Source organism: Pan troglodytes, chromosome 10 (genome assembly GCF_028858775.2).
Source record: "Pan troglodytes isolate AG18354 chromosome 10, NHGRI_mPanTro3-v2.0_pri, whole genome shotgun sequence".
Classification (NCBI taxonomy): Eukaryota; Metazoa; Chordata; class Mammalia; order Primates; family Hominidae; genus Pan; species Pan troglodytes.
The window spans coordinates 15,837,688-15,858,809 of record NC_072408.2 but is presented as its reverse complement, the minus strand read 5'-3'; the positions used below and the strand labels follow the sequence as shown (position 1 = coordinate 15,858,809).

The window sequence follows — 21,122 nt, the reverse complement described above, 5'->3', positions numbered from 1 at the left end:
ATAGAGAGAGAGAGAGACGGAGTCTCGCTTTGTTGCCAGACTAGAGTGTAATGGTGCTATCTCGGCTCACTGCAACCTCCACCTCCGGGGTTCAATCGATTCTCCTGACTCAGCCTCCTGAGTAGCTGGGACTACAGGTGCATGCCACCAGGCCCAGCTAATTTTTTTTATTTTTAGTAGAGACGGGTTTCACCATGTTGGCCAGGATGGCCTCGATCTCCTGACCTCGCGATCTGCCGGCCTCGGCCTCCCAAAGTGCTGGGATTACAGGCATGAGCCACTGTGCCCAGCCGAAGTTATATTTTTAAAAAGAGGTCAACAAACCTTCACCCCAAAGAACAAGCATAAAACTGGAAATATTTTTGTCAATTCTATTTCAGAGCTCTGGTAATTAATCAAAGACAGACAAATTAAGACACATTTAAAACAACAACAACAACAAAAACCTGCTAGAACACTGGGTATCGACAATGGAAATCTATGGTCTTTTTTACCTAGATCTGATTCCATTTCCATAGAGGAAATGGAATAGCTGGCACAGTAGTTTGACTACAGTGGGATAGTTGTGAAAAATCAGCACACTTGCTACCGGGGGATGGTTTTAATTTGAGGCACAGAGGCTGAAAATCCAAGACCACACTGTCAGTATAAGTGATGAACAAGGAAAATACAATTCTGCTAGCCCAAGGACAGTGCTACAACAGGCAACAGCACAGTACATTATTCATTATTTTATAATAGGTGTATATTGGGGTGAATGTTTCAAAAGTTTTTAACCGATGAAGATAACAACAACAACAAAAAACTTGGAGGATTAGGCAATAAAAACATAAAGGGGATTTGGGAAAGGCAAATATAACTAGAGCCGTAATTCCGAGAGATTAATTTGACTACAGTACGTTAGAAGATGAGTTTAAAGTGGAAACAAATTTAGAGGTTACTGTAATAGTTCAGGCAACTTTGATTTCATTAGCAGTAGTAAGAACAGACATTATGTCAGATATACTACAAACAAAACAGACAAGCCTTTTACAACATTATATCTGGAAGTAAGGGAGAATGAAGAAGAAAGTTGACTCCATGATTTCTTCAAGCTTAGGCTAGGAATAGGACACCATTAATAGAAAAGACTAATATTGGAGCTAGAACAGATTTGTAAGAGAAGTTCAAGAGAGCAGTTTTACATACACTGACACAAAGGGAGAGGCAATGAGGGAAAAAAAAAAGGAAAAGCAAAAGAACTTCTATGCCTTCTACTCATTTACAACTATACCCTCTCTTTAACCTGACTGTGAAAACACTGCACAGATAATGTGTAAATGACGTGTAACATTTTTTAAACGGCTTTGAGATATAATTCACATATTGTAAAATTCATCCATTTAAAGTACAGAACTGTGGTTTTTAGTATTTTCACTGTATTATGCAAAATGGCCACAATTTTAGAACATTTCCCTTATCCCAATTTGTTTAAGTTTCTCCACTTAATTCTGTGAAAGAGGCTGTTTCCTCATCTGCATAACGGTAATATCACCTCCCTTATTAAGATATGAGAGTTAAATAATACATGAAAAATGTAAAAAAAAAAAAAAAAAAAAGAAAAAAAGAAAAACCCTCCTAGAAATGCCTGAATATATAGGAGACACATCAACAAAAAGTCTGAAAATTTTTTAAATTAGATTTAACACTACAGGGGAAAAGTAAGCTTCTGAAGATTTTTAAAAGAATATTAAGATGATAAAAGTTGTGTTTAATGAAGATGTGAAAATGCTAGAGAGGAAAAGACAATTTTGAAAAAGAAAGAGCTACTGAGGTGGGAAGATCGCTTGAGCCTGGGAAGTTGAGGCTGCAGTGAGCTAAGATCGCACCACTGTACTCCAGCCAAGGTGACAGAGCGAGACCCCGTCTCAAAGTAAAAGAAAAAAAAAAAAAAAAAGGAAAAGAAAGAAAGAAAAAGCTAGAGGGCTAACTAAAGTCATTAAAATTTGAAGCCATGGGAAGCCCCACTCAGGTGCCCCTCTCTCTCACAGGAGAGCTGATCTCCTTTCTCTTTTACCTATTAATTAAAACTTCACTCTTAGTCTAAAAAAAAAAAAAAAATGAAGCCATGATAGCCTGACCCAGGATAGTGAGAAGATAGAACAGTTATGGCTTAGAAGGAAAAAGCAACAAAAATTTTGTAGCATACTGGCTCTTGCGAATTTAAAAAAAAAAAAAAAAAGAAAGACATGTTAATGGTAAGGCTAGGTTAATGGGAGAAAGGTGATATTACAAACAGAGACAGAGAAGCTGAAATAACAAGACAGCTTTGATGGAAAAAAGCAAGTTCCACTGTGATAGAATGGCACAGAAATGCCACTTGAGAATAAAGTGAAAATGTTCACTAGGTAACTGGGAAAAATATCAAGAGCAATGGTTTTCAACCCTAGATCCTTTTCAACCTACACACTTTTAAAAAATAGAGATGCCCATTTCTACCTCCCAAATTTTGTGTTATTACTTAGTAGCCACTAGATTTCATAAGGAAGTATGGCTGTAACCTTTGGTTTTCCAACCACCAGAAGCCTTGTAGGAGCAGTGTTGAGTGAACTCACGTTTTACACTGGCATGTCTCTTCTCATGCAGACTTCAAGAACACGGCTCCCAATACAGTAAGTGTCTGAGTTTCTGACTCCAATTTCAATAATAACTGTACATACACACTTACACTGAAAAAGCTGTGTAAGTTGAACAAGCATGTCACAAATATTGAGTTTTAGAGATTTACCTTGATTTGATCAAGGATCTTCGTCACAGATGTGAGAGGGGTTCAAAGTGACATTCACATTTTTCATTCATAACTTACCAGTTATAACTTTACATTTATTTGTGTGATTGACTAATGTTGACCTCATCCTTTAGAATATATGAGGACTTTATTTTATTTCGTATACCATACCACTATCCAGCACATAGTAAATGCTCAAATAATACTTAATGAAAGAATGAAGTAGACTCTTATCCCAGATTTCCTGAATCTAAATAACTAGGTATTGGACCCAGGCAATATATACTGAAAAGAGAATTACATTGAAAATAAAATAGTGAGCATCATCCTGATAAAGGCAGTAACTACATTCAAGAGAACGAGAGTAGGTGGGCATGGTGCCTCATGCCTGTAATCTCAGCACTTTTGGAAGCCGAGGCGGGTGGATCACTTGAGTTCAGAGTTGGAGACCAGCCTGGCCAACATGGTGAAACCCGTCTCTACTAAAAATACAAAAATTAGTCGGGCATGGTGGTGCACATCTGCAATCCCAGCTACTCAGGAGGCTGAGGCACAAGAATTTACTTGAACCTGGGAGGCAGAGGTTGCAGTGAGCTGTGATAGTGCCACTGCACTCCAGCCTGGTGACAAAGACCCTGCCTACAAAAAAAAAAAAAAAAAAAAAAAAAAAAACAAGAGCACTTATCCATTTAAGCAAAACAACAAAGAAACATTTCTGGCAACAATAACTGATCAAAAGTACTGTGGATGAAATAAATAAATGTTACAAGAGGATTGAAAATAAAAGTGATGCTTGCTAAGAGATTATACTTAGTGTGATACTCAACCTATGGTAACATTTTTAATTTAGACAAGATTCTGGATCTGTTAGCCTGTGAATGAAATTATCCTGCCATGGCAGATAAAGGTAAGATTTTATTGTACTTTGCATAGCCTTAATTCTCACAAAAACTGTCTTTCTCCATTTCATTGATGAGGAAATTAAATCATGGGGCTTCAGTATAATTCCAGTCACAAAGGAAGAAAGTGATCTAAAATGTATTTATACTATCATTAAATTATGAAGTATTTTCTGAAAGCCAGTCAAAAAGTCCATTTATATGACACCATATAATGCTCCCTGACAGAAACTACCAATTTAGCTATAGTAAGCCATAAAACTTTCAAAAGCAAAAATTTAGTTTTCTGAAAATTAATACTAAAGAATTTCTATACTTTTCTAGGATATCTTCCCCTACAATCCCAAAACAAATACGAAATATTAAAAATACTAGAAAAATTTATCACCAATTGAGTTAAATCATTAAGACACTTTCACCTATAAAACCGTATTAGTTTATATTACATGTATAGTGTTTTATAAAAAGGAATCACATGGATCTAATTTATTAATCAAGTACTAATCAAAGAACCTCCAAAGATACAAATTTCCTTAGCAGCACCTTATAAACAAGGTATTTTAAAAACAGAAGACAGTAAAAATGAAAGGAACTTGAGAATCATCTTTACTTTTATTTTTAAGAAACTGTGTCTTACAATGTTGCCCAGGCTGGACTCGAACTTGTGGGTTCAAGTGATCCTCCCACCTTAGCCTCTGGAACTACAGATATGCGCCTACTTTGTTTTATTGTTTATCTGTTTTGAAGGTCACCTTTAATTTCCCTCACAACTGTTTCCTAATAAAGTTAATAAATATTAGTGTTTATATTACTTTCATAAAATGTATTAGACCTTATAATTAGAAGATACTTAGTAATGACAAGGCTAAGAATTCCTCTGTCCTAATTATTCCTAAAACATGCAGATTCATCATATTCTAGGTAAAAATCCAAAAGATCACTTAGTATATAGACTTACCCAGGTTTCCTTGCTCGATTGTCAGCACCACCTCATCCATCACCACAGCCCTGAAGTCCAGTTCCTCCTCACAACATTTGGCCTTCAATGCTCGTAAAATCTCTTTTTGAGGATAGTCTTCCCTGATGCGACGATCTGTCAAAAACCACAACTTGGCAGCCACAGAACTACACATCTTGATCAGCCTGTGCTTCCTTGCCTGGATTATTTCCTCTTGGATGTAACGTCTACCTAGATGGAAGAAAAAATATACATAAAAGGTAAATCAAGAAATCTACTTGATTTCTGGATTTCATACAAATAAATGTCGTGATTATATACTAATTATATTAACAGGAAAAAAGTGTAGAGATATTGTTTCCTTTTCATTCAAACTAAAATTTTTATACACTAGTAATATGGAAACTGACCACCTCTTCAGAAATATGATTTCTCCATTTTTCCTTGGGGAAACTGGCACTGCAACTTAATAACTGTAGCTCGTCACTTAGCAGAAAGTTTAAATACCCTTCCCAATATTATATATTGTCTAGGAATATACTTTAATCTGATCACTGACTTTTTGTTTTATCTCCTCCCTCAACATTCTGTTCTTGATATGAAATGAAATGCCAATCAATATATTTCCATCTTTCCCATCACTAGAAACCCCACTTAAGTATATTTTTGTATCTGTGGTTAACTTTATATTCAATTTTCTTCCCTGGTTTTGTTATAGGTATGTAGAAAAAAAAAATAGGTAGTAGCACTTATCTTACTAGGTAAGCTTCAATGATGAAGTCATTTACACAGTAGCTTTAGTGAAAATAAATAATTGGAGAATGAGCAAAAGGGCTCTCAATAACCAAAATAAATGTCCAGGTCTATTCACTAAATTTCATTTATTTCAGTCAGAGGACAGCATGCTCTTACTCAATGTTTTTATTCTTCCTATAAATAGAATTTTTAAAAATAAATGCAGCTTGTTTACTAAAATGCAAAAAAGGACTTTTTTTCCAGATGGTGTTGCTTCTCTGAGTTTGTATCATGAACAATGCAACATTAAAAATCACCTTCCTGAGAAGCAAAAAAGTTACAAGTTTCAGAACAAGCAACAAAACGATTTTTTTAAATGTTTACCAAAAAAAACAAAATGTCAAGTATCATTCAAGTATTATTCCAGATAACATGGCACATCTAACACAAAAGGAAAGGTCCTGGGCAAAAACTACAGGAAGGAAAGGCTGTACAGACCAGCAGCTTCCTGAATAGTGGCAGCTGGACATGGTCCACCCTCCCAGGTACCAGCAAGAAGGGCCTGCTCCACAGTGCACATGGTTTGAAAGCAGAGCATTGCTGGGCAGAGGCCCCATCAGAGCCAACAGCACACATTCCCAAGCACCTTGAAATGCCATGTCTGCCACACTTGACCACCTACCTCTCTCTTGACCCACCTACTACCCCACAATCCACTGCCTCAAAGGCCTAAGCCTCTGTTAAACAAGCAGGGTATCTAAACTGGATTATGGTAGTAACTCAGCTTACACACATGCTAGGAAGGAACTATGCTAACTTAATGTCGGATGCTCTAGGGTTAGCAGTTCTGAATATTTAATAACTTTTTATTTTTATTTATTTATTTATTTTGAGATGGAGTTTCACTCTTGTCACCCAGGCTGGAGGGCAATGGTGTGATCCCGGCTTGCTGGAACCTCCGCTTCCTGGGTTCAAGTGATTATCCTGCCTCAGCCTCCCAAGTAGCATGTGCCACCATACCTAGCTAATTTCTTCCAGAAGGCGGAAAGGTTGCAGTGAGCCGAGATCACGCTATTGCACTCCAGCCTGGGCAACAAGAGAGAAATTCTGTCTCACGCACACAAAAAAGAAGATAAGGACCAGGCTCATTAAAATGAAAAATATATAAACACTATGGCTTCCCTACAGCAGGATATTCCATGCATATTACAGGCAGTAAACCTTATCCTCCCTCCTCCTTAAACAGAATGTTTCTGATAAACTTTTTCTCCTATGAAGCTTTTCTTGAAAAGAGATTTCCATTTTAACCACAGTATGGGAAAGGTACAGTGCAAACCTGCACTGTCAATTCAACCTGATGGAACGACTTTTTTTTATGGGTTGCATTTCAGTCTCTTCCCTGTGGACAATCATAGGGAAGGCCACAGTGTGTCCCTGACCAGACGCTGTACCCAAAGACATACTACGCTCATTAGAAAAAAGTTATAGCCACACAGGGCCTTCCAGGCCACTTGGGAAGATCTCAGAAAGCAAAGCTCCACAAAAGAAAAAGTCACGCCAGAATACCTGACGTAGAATATCCCCAGCTTCCCTTGACGAAGGAATTGTAAAAATGCCCTTAAAATGTTTGGGGGAAGGGGGAGGGATAGCACTGGGAGATAGGTTACCTAATGCTAGATGACGAGTTAGTGGGTGCAGCGCACCAGCATGTCACATGTATACATATGTAACTAACCTGCACATTGTGCACATGTACCCTAAAACTTATAATAATAAAAAAAAAAGTTTGTAATCAGTAGTGATTAAAAGACTCTGTCACTGACTTCCAACACTCTGAAGCTATGTCCGTGCCTTGGCCTGACACTCGGCTCTTGAAACTCATCCGTTTGCAGATGATTTTTTTTTTCTTTCTGAGACATGGTTTCAGTCACCCAGGCTGGAGTGCAGTGGTGCAATCATAGCCCATTGCAGCCTCAAACTCCTCGGCCTAAGTGATCCACCTGTCTCCTCTGCCTCCCAAGTAGCTGAGGTGACAGGAGCAAATCACATCAGGCTAATTTTTTTTTTTTTCCTTGAGATGGAGTCTTGCTCTGCCACCCAGGCTGGAGTGCAGTGGCGCAACCTTGGCTCACTGCAACTTCTGTCTCCTGGGTTCAAGCGATTCTCCTGCCTCAGCCTCCTGAGTAGCTGGGATTACAGATGTCCACCACCATGCCCAGCTAATTTTCGTACTTTTCTCTTTTTAGTAGATATGGGGTTTTGCCATGTTGCCCAAAATGATGGAATTATAGGCGTGAGCCAACAGGCCCGGTCTCTAATTTTTTTTTTTTTTTGGTAAAGATGTGGTCTCACTACGTTGCCCAGACTGATCTCAAACTCCTGGCCTCAACCAATCCTCCCACTTTGGCCTCCCAAAGTGCTGGGGTTATGGCTGTGAGCCACCATGCCTTGCCAATCAATGATTAATTTCATTGCACAGTGGGTCTTCACCTGAGTGTGGCAGTTGCTGCCCCAATAGCAGTCAGGATGGAATGTTATAGTCACTAGCAATTGGGAAGCAGAAATGTTCCGCTGCTGATACATCAGTAGTCAGAAATTACATGGGCTACAACAGTGTTCCCGATGATTCTGAAATCAGAAAATAATATTCCCCTCTGAAGAGCCACAAAGCCTTCAGTCAACATGTTTTTCTAGGCCAGGCATGATGGCTCCTGCCTGTAATCCCAGAACTTTGGGAGGCCAAGGTGGGCGGATCACTTGGTCAGGAGTTTGAGACCAGCCTGGCCAATATGGCGAAACCCTGTCTTTACTAAAAATACAAAAATGAGCCAGGTGTGGCAGTACATGCCTGTAATCCCAGCTACTCGGGAGGCTGAGGCAGGATAATCGCTTGAACCCAGGAGGCGGAGGTTGTAGTGAGTGGAGATCGTGCCACTGCTCTCCAGCCTGGGTGACAGAGCGAAACTCCATCAAAAAAAAAAAAAAAAAAAAAAAAAGAAGGAAACAAACAAACAAACAAACAAAACTGGCGGGGAGTGGTAGCTCATTTTGGGAGGCTGAGGTGGGCAGATCATTTGAGGTCAGGAGTTCAAGACCAGCCTGGCTGACATGATTAAGACTCCATCTCTACTAAAAATACAAAAAAAAAAAATAGCCGGGTGTGTTGGTGCATGCTTGTAAACCCAGCTACTCAGGTGGCGGAGGCAGGAGAATCACTTGAATCTGGGAAGTCGAAACTGCAGTGACCCCAGATGATGCCACTGGACTCCAGCCTGGGAAACAGAGCAAGACTCCATCTCAAAACAAAACAAAACAAAAAACACATTTTTCTACATTAAACCTCTGATTACCAGGTACAGTAGTCCCTCCATATCCACAAGGGATAATTCCAAGACCCCCAGTGGATGCCTGAAACTGCAGATAGTACTGTACCACATACATATGCTACGTTTTTTCCTAAACATACGTATCTATGATAATTTGCATATTAGGCACAGTAAGATGTTAGCAATAAAATAGAACAATTATAACAATATACTATGATAAAAGTTATATGAATGCGGTGTCTCTCCCACTCTCAAAATATCCTGTTGTACTGTGTCAGGGCGTAACTGAAACCACAGAAAGTGAAACCAGGGAAAGTGAAACCTGTCCAGTGGTACACTGCCATTCCCACAGGAGGACATGCGGCTAGCCTTCCTCGGTGCCCAAGCGATGGGGCCTCCCCAAGGGCTGCTGCAGCAACAGCTGCTCGCCTTCTTAGGGGTGCTCCAACTGGATTCACATCTGAGATGCCAGAAGTGTTGGGTGAAGACTTCAATCCCAAAGGTAGAGGCTCCAGGCGTGCCTGCCTGCTTCTGCCCCTCAATGGTTCTCTCCTAGCCTTGGGCACAGCTGTTTCCTCTTCTTAACAGAATTTCAAAACATCTACTTTTCTATTTTTCCCATCTGCTAACATAAAGAAAAAAGAAAAACCGGAAAAAACAGAAATGCTGACAAGTCAAAAGGACTCCAGTAAATCTAAATAGTACGGGAGCTCAAAAGTGCACCAATAAAATGACAGTCCTGCTAATGATCCAGAATCTTAAAATTCAGATAATATTCACTATTTTAAAAGACAGTAGAGTCCTCTATAAAATAAAATGGCAAACTTTTTTCCTAGTAGTTTAAAGGAGTAAACTTGGTTACCCAATAAGGTAACTGTAAGAAAATATTCTCCAGTAGCGAAACATAAACGCAGCACTTGCAAATGTCCACATATAGTATAGATGAGTACCGTATAGTATTTCCTCTCTTAGAATGTAAGCTCAGGTCAACCAATCCCATCCTCTCTTTATTTCCTCCAGTGTATCAAGAAAAACAATGTATAAATATCAGATGCTGAATAAATACTACTGACAAAAGTACCTTTTTTGAAATAAAGAGAAATTCTACAAAGAGAGTTTATTTTTGAGAGTTTTCCCACACAAACTTCTGGATCAGCATACCAATAAAAAACTGGAATACTCAGGCAAAACTGAGTATATGGGAATCTTAAAGTGCTTCATTCATCTTCTGAAATAGGAAATAAGCAGACATTTGTTTCACTGCTTAAGATTTCCTAAATTTTTTCTAAGGTAATAGTTTAGAAAGTACCACTTTGTTTCTCCCAACTTTTAGTTCCCTTATTAGACCAACCTGAGGAATAATTTTTCTACTTTAAAAGTTTTTTCAAGTCAACATCCTGGGATCTAAAACTTAGCGTTGTTTCTTATTGGATCAAATTTCCTTAATAAACAAAGGAAAAGTTCAATGTTTAGAGTCAAAATCTCAAAATACATTACAAATACGTAAAGCTTCCAAAAGGATGTGTCAACCTATTCTGTACAGAGGACAAATGAGAGCATAAAAGATTTCTATTACATCACAGAATAAAAGAAAAAAAGTTAAAATGAAAGTCATTTCTCTCCCTCTCATCTTTCTTGTGAGGACCCTTCCCAAAGGTATTTATTCTAGTACAGAAAAAGCAAAAAATCACAATCTACTGTCTGAAGATATTAAGGTACCTCTTACTAAGAAAATCCATTTAACATATGAGCTCAAAATTCCAACTACTGAAGAAAAATAAAGCTAAAGGAAAAAAATACACTAATATAAAATAGAATATGTATAAAACTCTACTCTAACACACAATAGAATCTGTATAGAACTCTATTGTAACACATAATGGAATCTGTATAGAACTCTACTGTAACACACAGTGGAATCTGTATAGAATTCTATTGGAACATACAATAGAATTTTAATAGCATTTATTCCATTTGTCAGTTAATACAGACTTGCTTCGGGAAAGACTGTACATAGGATAAAAAATAATAATACTAAAGACTTGTTTTCAACACTATCCCCTCTTGGATAGGAATCACAGGAGTTGAATCAGGTTTGTGGAGAAAAATAACAAATTTGTGTCTCTTAAAAGTGTGATATTACAAAATATATACTTGGTCTTCAACCCTGTTTCCTGGCATACAACTCCTAAAATCATAAGAATCTCCAAAATGATGTCTTTCTGTATGCTAATAATTGACTGATGGCTGGCAGCCTAGCCTAGGCAGCTTTAGTATGGAGGCTGGTCACCAGAAAGACCAAGGCATGATCAGAGGGTTGGAACTTTCAGTCTCATCCCCTAACCTCTGGAGACGGGAGATGGGCTAACAGTCAAGTTGATCACCAGTAGCCAGTGGTTTAATCAATCATGCCTATGTAACGAAGTCTCCAAAAAACCCAAAAGGATTGGGCTCAAAATGCTTCCAGATAGCTGAACACGTAGCAGATCCTGGAGGGTGACGCACCCAGGAAGGGCAAAGAAGCTCCGTGCCCCTTTTCCATACTTTGCCCTATGCACCTTTTCATCTGTATCCTTTATAACATACACGTAAACATGTTTCCCTGAGTTATGTAAACTGCTCCAGCAAATTAATCAAACCCAAAGACAGGGTTGGTGGGAACTCCAACTTAAAGCCAGTCAGCCTTCTGGCTGAAGTCCAGAGGCCTGTACTGGTGGGGGGCATGGTACGGGGTCGTTTTGGCGACTGAGCACTTAACCTGTGGGAGACAGTGTCAGAAATTAATTAGAGGACACCTAGCTGGTGTCCGTTGCAGAAATGACTGTTGGTGAGGAGAAATCTCCATCAGTGGATCTTCTGTGTTGATTGGTGTTGCTGAAAGAACAGGAAAAAGCACATTGAATGTTGTTTTTTCCACGCTCTCTCATTAAATTTTAGGTATGCTATCAAGTCTCTTTTTCTGTGACTTTCCTCCCGACATCTCTCCTTCTGCACATGATCCCCCGAGTTTCATTCTTAAACTCTGCTTTCCACTTTCTAGAAATGTCATCCGAATCCAGGTTTCAACTTTATTCCTTCTGAACCACTGACCCACTAGATATTTCTTTCTCAACTAAATTTCAGAATCCATTTCAATGAGCCTACTGGGCATCCCTAACTAAATGCCACCCACTGTTGCCTCAGTTAAGCATGTTTTTTAAAACAAAAAAAGGACAGGCACGGTGGTTCACGCCGGTAATCTCAGCACTTTGGAGGGCTGAGGTGGGCGGGATCACCTGAGGTCAGGAGTTTGAGATTAGCCTGGCCAAAATGGTGAAACCCTGTCTCTATTAAAAATACAAAAAAATTAGCCGGACGTAGGGGTGCACACCTATGGTCCCAGCTACTCAGGAGGCTGAGCCAGGAGAATCGCTTGAACCCGGGAGGCAGAGGTTGCAGTGAACCAAGATTCTGCCATTGCACTCCAGCCTGGGTGACAAGAGCGAAACTCAGTCTCAAAAAAAAAAAAAAAAAAAAAGGCCAGGCGTGGTGGCTCACGCCTGTAATTCCAGCACTTTGGGAGGCCGAGGCAGGTGGATCACCTCACCTGAGGTCAGGAGTTCAAGACCTGCCTGGCCAACCTTGTGAAACCCCGTCTCTACTAAAAATACAAAAATTAGCTAGGCATGGTGGTGGGCACCTGTAATCCCAGCTACTTGGGAGGCTGAGGAAGAGGAGTCACTTGAACCCAGAAGGCGGAGGTTGCAGTGAGCTGAGATCGCACCATTGCACTCCAGCCTGGGTGACAAGGGCAAAACTCTGCCTCAAAAACAAAAAACAAAACAAAGAATGTATTTTTATTCACAGAAATGGTTCAGCACCTATATTCCCCATTGTGATCATTAAATTTTAGTCTATACATTGCCGAAGGTATTTTCTATATGTGATTAACAACTAATGAGTTGACCTTAAGTAAAGGAAATTACCCTCCATAATGTGGAGGGGCTTCATCCAATCAGTTGAAGGTCTTGCTAAAAAGTAAAAACTGAGGAGGAACTCTTCCTCAAGACTCAGGACTTATAGACAGACTCACAGAAATGCTACCTGAGTTGCCAGTCTGCTGGTCTCCCCAAAAATTTCGGACCCAAGACTGCAACATCAAGTCCTGTCTGAGTTTACAGACTGCTGCTTACTCTACAGATTTTGAACTTAGCAACTCCGCAATCATAAGCCAAATGCTTAAAATACATATACAATTAAAAATACATATATAAACATATCTTATTGAGTCTATTTCCCTGGAGAACTCTGACTGATGTACCTATCCTTATTAAGGCACTCGATTCAGACAACTGGGCATCAATTTTTATTTCCATCCTTCTTTCACTGTTTACAAAAAGCTAATTCTAACTTCTAAATATTAATATCACCGGCATTTTACTTTTTTTTTTTTTTTTTTTTTTTGAGATGGAGTCTCAATCTGTCACCCAGGCTGGAGTACAGTGACGTGATCTTGGCTCACTGCAACCTCTGCCTCCCGGGTTCAAGCGATTCTCTTGCCTCAGCCTCCCGAGTAGCTGGGACTACAGGCGTGTGCCACCACACCCGGCTAATTTTTGTATTTTTAGTAGAGATGGAGTTTTGCCATGTTGGCCAGGCTGGTCTCGAACTCCTGACTTCAAGTGATCCTCCTGCCTTGGCCTCCCAAAGTGCTAGGATTACAGGTATGAGCCACCATGCCTGGCCCACTTTACTCTTATCTCCAGTATATTCAACTTATGACACTTGGACTACTATAAAAGCCTCCAAATAAATCTGCCCTCCGTCACTTCCAATTTTCTAAACACATTATATTCGTCCATGCTTCCTGCTGCTTGGAATATATACCCCAAACACTTACCTATTTAGTAAAGTCTGAGCTCAAATGGTTTTAGTTTGGGGTTGTGTGTGTGTGTTTTAGAGGTGAGGTCTTGCTCTGCACCAAGCCTGCAGTGACGCAACTGCAGCCTTGAATCTTGGGCTCAAATAATCCTCCCACCTCAGCCTCCCAAGTAGCTGAGACTACAGGTATGTACCACCACACCCAGCTAATTTTTTCCTCTTCTTTTAGAGGCAGGTTCTCACTATGTTGCCCAGGCTGGTCTCAAACTCCTGGCCTCAAGCAAAATTCTCCTGCCTCAGTCTCCCGGATAGCTGGGATTACAGGCATGAGCCATGGCTCAAGTGTTAATGCATTAGTTAAATAACACATCCTCCAGAAGAATGACTTTAGGAGTCAGGGAACACTTAACAGACGTGTTAACATTTGCACCCAAGCCATTATCATAGTACATAATTAAGGTTTACTTTTAAAAACTAGGGTCTGCCAGTGCTATAAGATGAATTCTTAAAGTCTATGTTTAAACAATTCTATTTGTTAAAGACAATTTCTCTTTCTACAGGTTAAGTCATGATTGAAAACATGTTCAACAAATAAGCATGTTTAAGTGATCTGAGTTTATAAAATACCATTTTCCTTACCAAATCAATTTTTTTTTTTTTTTTTGAGACAGGGTCTCACTCTGTCACCCAGGTTGGAGTGCAATGGTGTGATCTTGGCTCACTGCAACCTCCGCCTCCTGGGTTCAAGTGATTCTCCCACCTCAGCCTCCTGAATAGCTGGGACCACAGGCACACACCGCCACACCCGGCTAATTTTTGTATTTTTTGGTAGAGACGGGGTTTCATCACGTTGCTCAGGCTGGTCTCAAACTCCTGACCTCAAATGATCCGCCTGCCTCAGCCTCCCAGTGTTGGGATTACAGGCGTGAGCCACCACGTCCGACCCATAAAACACTTTCTACATATATTTTGGCACTTAATCTGTATATAATAATGTGAGGAACACAGGCTTCTATTATTCCAATTTAAAGAAAGACCAGCCCAAGATATCACAATAGTAGACCCAAGACTGGAATTAAGATTTTCTATTTCTCTATGCTTTTTTTCTACAAAGAAATCAGAACCATCAAAGCTAATTTGGATAAATAAAATAAATTCACATACTGAGTAATTATATGTACAAACACAATATGAGATGGTTTATTCTTATCATTTAATCCTCACAACCATCCCTCTGCAGTGTGCTATGGTCTTCATTTGGCAGTGACGCTGTTCTAGCAGAAAGGTTAGATAACTTGTTTAAAGTCACAATTAGAAAGTGGTAGGGGCCAGGCACAGTGACTCACACCTGTAATTCTAGTACTTTGGGAGTCTGAAGCAAAAGGATTGCTTGAGGCCAGGAGTTTGAGACCAGCCTGGACAACACAGTGGGACCTCATCTCTACAAAAAATCAACACTTTAGGAGGCTGAAGTAGGAGGACAGGAGTTCAAGACTAGCCTGGGCAACATAGTGGGGTCTTATCTCTACAAAAAGTGAAAGAAAAAAAAATTAGCCGGGTATGTTGGCACAGGCCTACAGTGTCAACCACTAAAGAGGCTGAGGCAGGGGGTTCGCTTGAGCCTAGAAGTTCAAGGCTACAGTGAGCTATGATCACATACTACTGTACTTCAGCCTGGGTGACAAAGCAAAACCCTGCCTTAAAAAAGTTCTTCTGGAATCCAAACAACATTTCTCTTTTTCTTTTCTTTTCTTTTTTTTTTTTTTTTTGAGAGGGAGTCTCACTCTGCTGCCCAGGCTGGAGTGCAATGGTGCGATCTTGGCTCCCTGCAACCTGCCTCCTGGGTTCAAGCAATTCTCCTGCCTCAGCCTCCCGAGTAGCTGAAATTACAGGCATGTGCCACTACACCCGGCTAATTTTTGTATTTTTAGTAGACATGGGTTTTCGCCATGTTGGCCAGGCTGGTCTCAAACTCCTGGCCTTAGGTGATCCACCCATCTTGGCCCCACAAAGTGTTGGGATTACAGGTGTGAGCCACCATGCCCAGCCTCCAAACATTTCTAATGATTTCACTTAATAGAAGAAACTTACATCAAATTATTTCTGGAACATGGCACAGAAGACAGTTCCTAGGTTTAATGCACAGTACAGTTCAAAGTCCCCAAGTTTCATATTTAACATGATAAATGTCTGGCCTTCTGTCTAAATTTTCTTCCCAGATATTACTTTGAAAAAGGAGTTAGAAAGCTATTCATTTACTCTCAAGCCCAAGGCTTTACAGATATGGCTAACTAAATCACATGTCAAAGGAATAAACTAACAACTGAGAACTCCAAAGCCTCAGGGAAGAATTCCAAGGTTGCTATTTGGGCAACCCTGCCTGACTTTTCAAAATGCAGTTTTCTGATAAAGTATGAAAAATTCAAATACTCCTCAAAATTGGAAAGCACAGTAGTAAGAAATGGTCTGATCTTATACAGCAATTCTATATTCCACTTTAGAGACCTTATTTCTAAATTTATAGGAACATGAAGCCAAAAGCTAGTATCAGAAGGAAAAAAAAGAAATGTAAGAAGCTGAATACAGAATAAAAGCATTTAAGAAAGGAACAAGTTTGAATCTTTTTTGTCACAACTTGATATAGACACTTTTGAAATAAAAGGTAGTAAAATTAATCAGGCATGTAAATGCTTAAACAGATTTTTGTTTTGCCAGCTCATCAATTCACAAATTAGTACGCATTTCCTAAGAATCCAGTAGACTCCTTCAGACACTGCTCGGATAACTGATAGACAGATAAAAAATACAGAGATTACCAAAATTAGTCTGTAAACTCCATGAAGAAAGAACCCACAACCATTTTATTCCCTGATGTTATCCCCAGTGGGAAATGCATAACCTGACATGTAACACTGACAAGTTATGGAATAGAACATATCTTAATAATCTGCTATATCAAGTTGTAAGAGAGTATCAAAAAATCATAGCTATTTTAATATTAAATACCAGGCAAATGGGTGTCCCCATAAGATCTATTTTTTTTTTTTTTTATTGAGATGGAGTCTTGCTCTTTGACCCAGACTTGAGTGCAGTGGTGCAATCTAAGCTCACTGCAACCTCTGCCTCCAGGGTTAATGCAATTCTCCTGCCTCAGCGCCCCCAGTAGCTGAGACTACAGGCGCACACCACCACACCTGGCTAATTTTTGTATTTTTAGTAGAGATGGGGTTTTGCCATTTTGGCCAGGCTGGTCTCAAACTCCTGACCTCAAGTGATCCGCCTGCCTCAGTCTCCCAAAGTGCTGGGATTACAGGTGTGAGCCACCGCACCTGGCCCCTGTAAAATCTAAATGTAGCTATCCAAAATTCCTAATTAATGTTTTCGGGTTCTCTTAAAAAAAAAAAAAAAAGAGATCAGGCCTGTGCTTACTTCCCATAACGGTCATATAACTGATCCAGAAATGATTAGCTTTGTTAACAAAGTTAGAAAAAAAACAAAAACATAATTTCAGAAAGAAGAAAAAAGATATAAACAGATGGGTTCCATGCAGACCAGCCTCTAGGGGAGTAGAGCCGGCTAGCTCTGTGGCTTTTGTCCTCCAAGCCAATTTTGAGAGGGGAAAAAAAAACACTGAAAAAGAAAACATTAAAAATAACACCATGGCATTAGTTACCATGAAGCCAGAAAGTCAGTACTTTTCTACAAACATAACATGTACACAGATACATATGGCATATAAATCTAAAATGTATTACGTACATACTTTTGGAGGTACTATCTTATTTCTTAACAATCCCTCATATGACAAGCAGAAAATTCCAAGAGACAATTAAGAGACAATTTCCAACATCTGTACGTAATCTCCCTACTCAACCTCTTGAAACAACTCCACATATCAGCACAGCTAACATTTAAAAATAATACTTTTTTCACTATCGCAGTCTCCTCCTCCCTCAGATTCTAATAACGTATTACAATTTCTTTTTTCTTTTTTTTTTGAGACAGTCTTGCTCTGTTGCCCAAGCTGGAGTGCAGTGATAAAATTTCGGCTCACCGCAACCTCCACCTCCCAGGTTCAAGCGATTCTTGTGCCTCAGCCTCCTGAGTAGCTGTGACTACAGGTGTGCGTCACCATGCCCAGCTACTTTTTATATTTTTCACAGAGACAGGGTTTCGCCATGTTGGCCAGGCTGGTTTCAAACTCCTGACCTCAAGTGATCAGCTTGCCTCATCCTCCCCAAGTGCTGGGATTACAGGTGTGAGCCACTGGGCCAGGCCACATAATTACAATTTCTAGAGGCTCTTTTCTCATTTGCTTGTGACTTAATCCCACTTGCAGAATACTCTTTGTAAACTAATCTGCCATAAAACAAAGTCTTTCTATGAATGTATATCACTGAAGCACCCCCAAAACAGTTGTCAGCAAGCAACATACAATAAAACTCACCCTCCTTACTTTATGTTTGGTTCTCTCTCTTCACATGTTGTTCGTGGGTATAGAAGTTCTTCCTCCACCCATTTTCACTCAGTTTATGTCTCTATGCCTGCTCCCCAGAGGAAGACGATAAAAGCTACTCCTGCTTCCCAAAGTGTGGAACAACTGGCTCTGCTCTGTCCCCTTTCCCCATCCCCTACTAGTGTTCATGGTTGGTCAGTCTTTCAGCTTATAGAGAGGGGAGCTTTGAGAAATAAATCTAGTGACTTACCCCAGCAGCAAATCCTAGGTGGATACAAATTGTGAAAAGGGTAATTGGGAGATATTTTAAAAGAGATGTTTCTCCATGTGCCACAACAAACCAATGCCTGAAGCTGGGTTCGTGATCACTGGTCAAATAATGTCCACTTTAGTGTGTTTCTTCACAGTATGACTGAGAAGGGGTGGAAGATTTAGAAGAGTTTACTGGTAATTTCCCTCTGGAGAGGAAAAGGGGCCTGAATGACAAGGGAAAAAAGAAGGGGCTAATTTATTGTCACTCTCCCTGCTACTCCTAGATACTACTACTGACAAAAGTATATTAAACAGGGATTCTAAGAAAACATGGGCAAAATAAGAAAGCTATCCACTAGAAACTAAGATAAGTAGAATTTTAGCTGGTAGCCAACCGGCTAAAGGTTAAACGCTCAGTTCCTTACCCCCTGCGGGGGGCAAGGCAGGAAGAGAAAAGTGGCTCTTGACCGAGTGGAGGATTGTATGTGACTGAATTTGCTGTTCCCCTTCTTGGCTCTGTTCTCAGAATCACAGACTGCCCCCCTCCCTGACAAGCAGACTCCAGCACCTGGTAGGGGTAAGAGAAGACAAGAGAGAAAAAAGGGAGACAGAGAAAGATAAAAAACATCAACAGCCATGTTGCCAAACTAACAACTAAATCAATGACATGAAAGAAGGAAATTAACAGCACTAACCAAGTTAGAAAGGAATAAAATAGGATTGATTACCTCAAGACAAAATAGGCCTCCTCTCCTTTGACACACTAACCAAATAAAACAGTAACCATTGGAAAAGAAATTTAACTATGATTATTTTTAAAATTAGAGAGTTACATACTAAAATTTAGGAAATAATTGTTAAATCTCTGAGACCGGAATTTCAGAGAGTGTTTTATTCCAAATGAATATCTTAAAAGTATTCTCATAATTGCTTTTAAGAAATCATTTTTTAAAATAGAAGAAATGACCTTTAAGGTACCCAATATTGTGAAAGTAACAAAAATGAGATTTAAAAACATTTCAATTTAAATGGTTATAGTTAATAATTAAGAATACCCATAAATATAATGAACATATCAAGCCCACAAAAAAAAAATCTGCATAGTAGGCTGCCCATATACTTTCTATACCGATTTAGAGTTGAACCTAACTCCACAAAGATGTGGTAACAATATATATAACTAATGGGAAAATGACAGCATACTGAAACAACTTACATAGCAGTTGCATCGAGCATGGTTAGTGCAATAACCCCTCACAGAACAGAATTACCACCCCATCGCTATTCGCCAATACAAATGGGATAAAACAGTGGAATAATAAATGTGTGATCAGAGATAAGGACATATTAATAAGGGGAGATTGAAATTATTACCACTCTGGTTTGGGGTTTTTTTGGGGGGGTGAGGGGCAAGTAGTGTAATATTTACATCATGCTCAAATTTTTAAAGAATGAAAACTGGACAAGCAATTATTTGGTCATCCCCTTCTCATTCAGAGGCTGTCAAAGGAAAAGATGGAATGACTGTCACACTCTCTAAAATTTACACGGAAGGAGGAAAACGTGGAATCGAATACAGTAGCTGCGGGACCGCACCACGTGATCCTCCTCCCGCGGTCGCTCCATAGAATTTGTGGGAATGAGGGGCGGGGGTGGGGGGAGGGGGAGTGTCGCCGCAATCCCGAGGACAGGTCAGCAGCCCGCGGGTCCGACTCCAGCCGGCGTTCCCGGGGTTACCACACCCCCTCGCCGGCGGGGAAACCATACTCCTTACACGCCCGAGGTCGCCGCCCCCTCGACACGGCTCGCCCAGTCTCACGCACACGCCACGGGCCGGCGCCTCCCGGCACACGCGCCAAGGCCGGGCCCCGCCTCGCTCCCCACCGACTCCGCGGAGCGGCGACCACCGGCCTCAACTAGCCCCGGACCCCGGGCGCGCTCGGGCCGGTCCCCTCCCCGGCCCAGCCCCCGCTAATCGGGGGATCCATTCCGCTGAACTCGCCCACTCGGGAGGGCGCGCCTTCGCCTCACTGCTCTACACCCGAGGGCAACAGCGGTCGTACCGCTCACCTGGTTCGGGGGGCTCCTCCCTCGCTCTCGGCCGACTGAGCCGGGCTGGGGCCTTCGAGGAAGCGCGGGCCGCCGGGCGGCTGGAACTGGGGGAAGGAGAGGAGGGGGAGGGGGTCGGGATACCGGGAGCCGCCTCCTTTCTCCTCCGCCGACCGCGGCTCCCGCAGGCTGGCCGGGCGTCCTCGCACACTCGCCCAGTTTCTCACAGCCTCGCGTCCCGTCAGCCTCTCCCTCACCCCACTCCCACACACTCTCACTCCCACACACTCACACCCGGCCGCTCCTCGTTCCCTCACTCGCCTGCCGCGCGCGCGCGCGCGACCCCGCTCACACACAGCGCGCGCGACGCCGGCGGAGACCGCCCCGCTCCCTCAGACCGAACGCCGCCCGCCCGCTTGCTGAGGAGCGGCGCGCGCCCCGGCCCCGCCCTCCTGGCGCGGCGGCGCGGCGGCGCGGCGGCGCGGCGGGCTGGGGGCGGCGGCCGGAGGAGCTGGGGGCCGGGCCAGCGCGCCGAGCACTGCCGAGCGGATCTGACACCTGCGTCGAGAGCCGCCCTCCCAGCTCCTCACCCGCACCCGAGCCATCGCTGGCCTCGGGGGAAAAGAGGCGATGGATCGCGCGCGGGGAGCGAAAAGGGAGCGCGAGGGCGCTCCGAGGACGCGCCTCCCCACCCGCCCCCAAACCGTCTTCACTGAGAAAGGGAAACGGATGGGGGGGGTGGGGGGCGAGGTTTGCTCCCAACTCGAAACCGCGAGATTAGTCCCTTCCGTTGTACGCCCTCCCCGCCCTCACATTCCCT

General features: G+C 41.7%; 1 protein-coding gene across 15 annotated transcripts in view; it reads right to left on the bottom strand.

The window, feature by feature from the left end:
* The window catches only part of RIMKLB (ribosomal modification protein rimK like family member B), a 103,620-nt gene that overhangs the window by 64,912 nt on the left and 17,586 nt on the right, over nucleotides 1-21,122 (bottom strand). For 2 of the 15 annotated variants that reach the window (XM_016922651.4, XM_016922653.4), the window contains exon 2: nucleotides 4,625-4,855. In XM_016922651.4, coding sequence (XP_016778140.1) covers nucleotides 4,625-4,799 — 175 coding nt within the window. In that variant the 5' untranslated portion in view covers nucleotides 4,800-4,855. 15 annotated transcript variants of the gene reach the window in all.